This window comes from Trichinella spiralis, assembly GCF_000181795.1.
Source record: "Trichinella spiralis strain ISS 195 chromosome Unknown Scfld6, whole genome shotgun sequence".
In the NCBI taxonomy this organism is placed as follows: Eukaryota; Metazoa; Nematoda; class Enoplea; order Trichinellida; family Trichinellidae; genus Trichinella; species Trichinella spiralis.
The window spans coordinates 710,681-713,347 of NW_003526945.1; the positions used below are offsets into that span (position 1 = coordinate 710,681).

A 2,667-nucleotide genomic window follows, 5' to 3' on the forward strand; every position below is an offset into this window, starting at 1 on the left:
TAAAATACTTTTATGTTAAGAGCAAGCAATTTTGTGCAAATTAAAGGTATGTAAATTTTGAATAACACGCAATCGATGATTTTTTGATAAATTTGATAAAGTTGCCAGTTTGAGCATTTGGAATTTTTAGAAAAAAAGACTGGAATAGTACACGAAAATAGCTTTCAAATCTGATAATTTTTAACAATTCATATATCTGAACTGTAATCAAAGAAAAAATTTAGTTAACAAAACTTTAATTTTAAAGGTTTTTGCTACATTAATGGAAGTCAAGGACAATTCTTTAAAAAAAAGAATTTATTTTTTTGGGTGAAAAAATTGAATATTCGGTTGTAAAAGTTAATGAAATCATAACATATTTCTATTTATGTAACTTTCATTTTTCATTTATTTTTATTTCGACTGGATTAAATTCCTATATAGTTGCACTTTTTTGTGTATACCTCAAAAAGTAAGCAATCCCTAAGCGTCTGGATACGTTTATAGTTGTTAACGAACAATTCTCTATCGAAAAAAATTAATAGTTATAATTTTTGCAGAAAAAAATTTTTCTCGAAAATTGCAAAATTTCATGGGCTATAGACTTGCTTGTTTTCGCGAAAATGAGCGAAAAATTTGTTTTCAAATTTTTGATTTTTTTTCATTGTTACAGCTTTATATTGATAAAAAATAGTGTTTTGGAGAGTTTTACGCTAAACTGCATGGCAGTTGCTGAATAAATGGGCTCTAATTTTGACGTACTGCCTATTTTAATACATAGTGAAGACGCCCATCAGTAACAACTATTCAACAGAAGCAGAGATTGCCAATTTCGGAACATGAGACATTTTTGATATTGAAATTATTATTTTTCTACTAATTTATAATTTTTTTACGATCAGTTGCATCGAACTTTTGAAATTACTGCTGTTATGTAATCATTGACTGCTTCGAATCAAATCGAAAGCGTTATAAGTGTTTACTTTGCTAAAAAGGAAACATTTCATTGCATCCAATTCCGTTTACCATCTTTGTCATTTATTAAACTCATGATATATTCCACATTTGTGACTATTTGAAATTAATTTCGCAAAGTAACAACCGTGCAATGGCGATTTGCATAATTAATATAATATGTAGTCGCCCAGAGTTGAAATTCATTGCTAATACTATGAAATTAAATAAGTTCACAATTCAAGTCAACTCATTGGGCTCACGCAGGGTATTTGTTCGAAACTTTAAAGTAATCCACCAGAATGTACAATGGAAATTATTCCGATCATCTCAGGATCTACAGCGTATTGCAAAATTGTTTTATGTTAAGAGCAAGCAATTTTGTGTCAATTAAAGGTATGTAAATTTTGAATAACCCGCAATCGATGATTTTTTGATAAATTTAAAAAAGTTGTCGGTTTGAGCAATTTGAATTTTTAGAAAAAAGAGGGAATAGTACACGAAAATATCTTTCAATACTAATAATTTTTGACAATTTTTGTATCTGAACTGCAATTAAAGAAAAAATTCAGTTAACAAAACTTTTTAATTTTGAAGGTTTTTGCTACATTAATGAAAGTCAAGAACAATTCTTTTAAAAAAAATGTTTATTTTTTTGATTGAAAAAATTGAATATTTGGCTGGAAAAGTTAATGAAATCATAGTATATTTCCATCTTTTGTAACTTTCATTTTTGGACTTGCTGAAAATGCTCTATAAGTTTCACTTTTTTCATATATCTCAAAAAATACGCCATCTTTGCGTGTTTGGATACATTTATAGTTGTTCCTGGATGATTCTCTATCGATAAAAATTTATTTTCTAAATTTTTGCAGATTAAAAGTATTCTCGAAAATTGCAAATTTTCATGGGCTTCAGACTGGGTTGTTTTTGCGAAAATCCGTGAAAAATGTTTTTTTCAAATTTGGTTTTTTTATTGTTAGGGTTTTACATTGATAAGAAATAGTGTTTTGGAAAGTTTTACGTTAAACTGCTTATCAGTTGTGGAATACATGGGCTCTCAAGTTGACGTACTGCCTATTTTAATGCATACGGAAGTCTCCCATCAGAAACTGTTTTCCACTGGATGCCGAATCTGCCTATTTCTGCCCATGATGCACTTTGGTCATCGAATCTGTTAGACTTACTCTAATGTATATTTTTTTAAGTTGGATTTATCTTGTCAATTAATTTTCGCGTGATTGAGTTTCCAATTTTGTTTCAATGGCAAAACGGCTGTATTATGTTCCTCGTCAGAATGTCATATATTAGAATATATGTTCATTATAAATTTCTTGTATTCCACATCTGTCCGTCTTTGTAAATTGAACGCCTCCGTATATTTTACATTAAGTGAAGGAATATGATTTCTTTTTACATGAATATTACAGTACAATGTTACAAGAATATTACAAGAATATTACATCAGTAATTACTACTTGAAAGGAAGTGTATCTCTGTCGGCTACTGGAAAATTGTATCTGTTAATCATGTTTTCCTTTTAGTTGGGCTGACCCGGGAATGTGAAGCTTGACGGAAAAGCATTTGATGTTTCGTTGTGCGAACACAAGTACAAAAGGCCAAGATCACGAACGACTTAGAAATATATATGAAATTCAAGCCTGAACCACAAGGCAATAAATTAAAAGCATATGCGAATCTGCTGGTAATTCAGTAACTGATGGCAGTCAGTTT

General features: G+C 29.7%; 1 protein-coding gene across 1 annotated transcript; it reads left to right on the plus strand.

Moving 5' to 3' along the window:
* Positions 1–719: 719 nt before the first annotated feature.
* On the plus strand, positions 720–2,114 carry Tsp_10142 (hypothetical protein). The gene is made up of 4 exons (XM_003373254.1): positions 720–775; positions 1,120–1,201; positions 1,809–1,856; positions 1,917–2,114. Exons 1-4 carry the CDS (start codon positions 720–722, stop codon positions 2,112–2,114), a joined length of 384 nt encoding a protein of 127 aa, XP_003373302.1.
* Positions 2,115–2,667: the final 553 nt, after the last annotated feature.

Excerpts from the sequence above, each read along its gene's own strand:
- Tsp_10142 (XM_003373254.1), top strand. The coding sequence starts at position 720 with ATGGGCTCTAATTTTGACGTACTGCCTATTTTAATACATAGTGAAGAC. Across the intron at positions 776-1,119 it reads CATAGTGAAGACGCCCATCA|TCGCCCAGAGTTGAAATTCA; the intron begins GTAACAACTATT and ends TATAATATGTAG. Across the intron at positions 1,202-1,808 it reads ACTCATTGGGCTCACGCAGG|ATTAAAAGTATTCTCGAAAA; the intron begins GTATTTGTTCGA and ends AAATTTTTGCAG.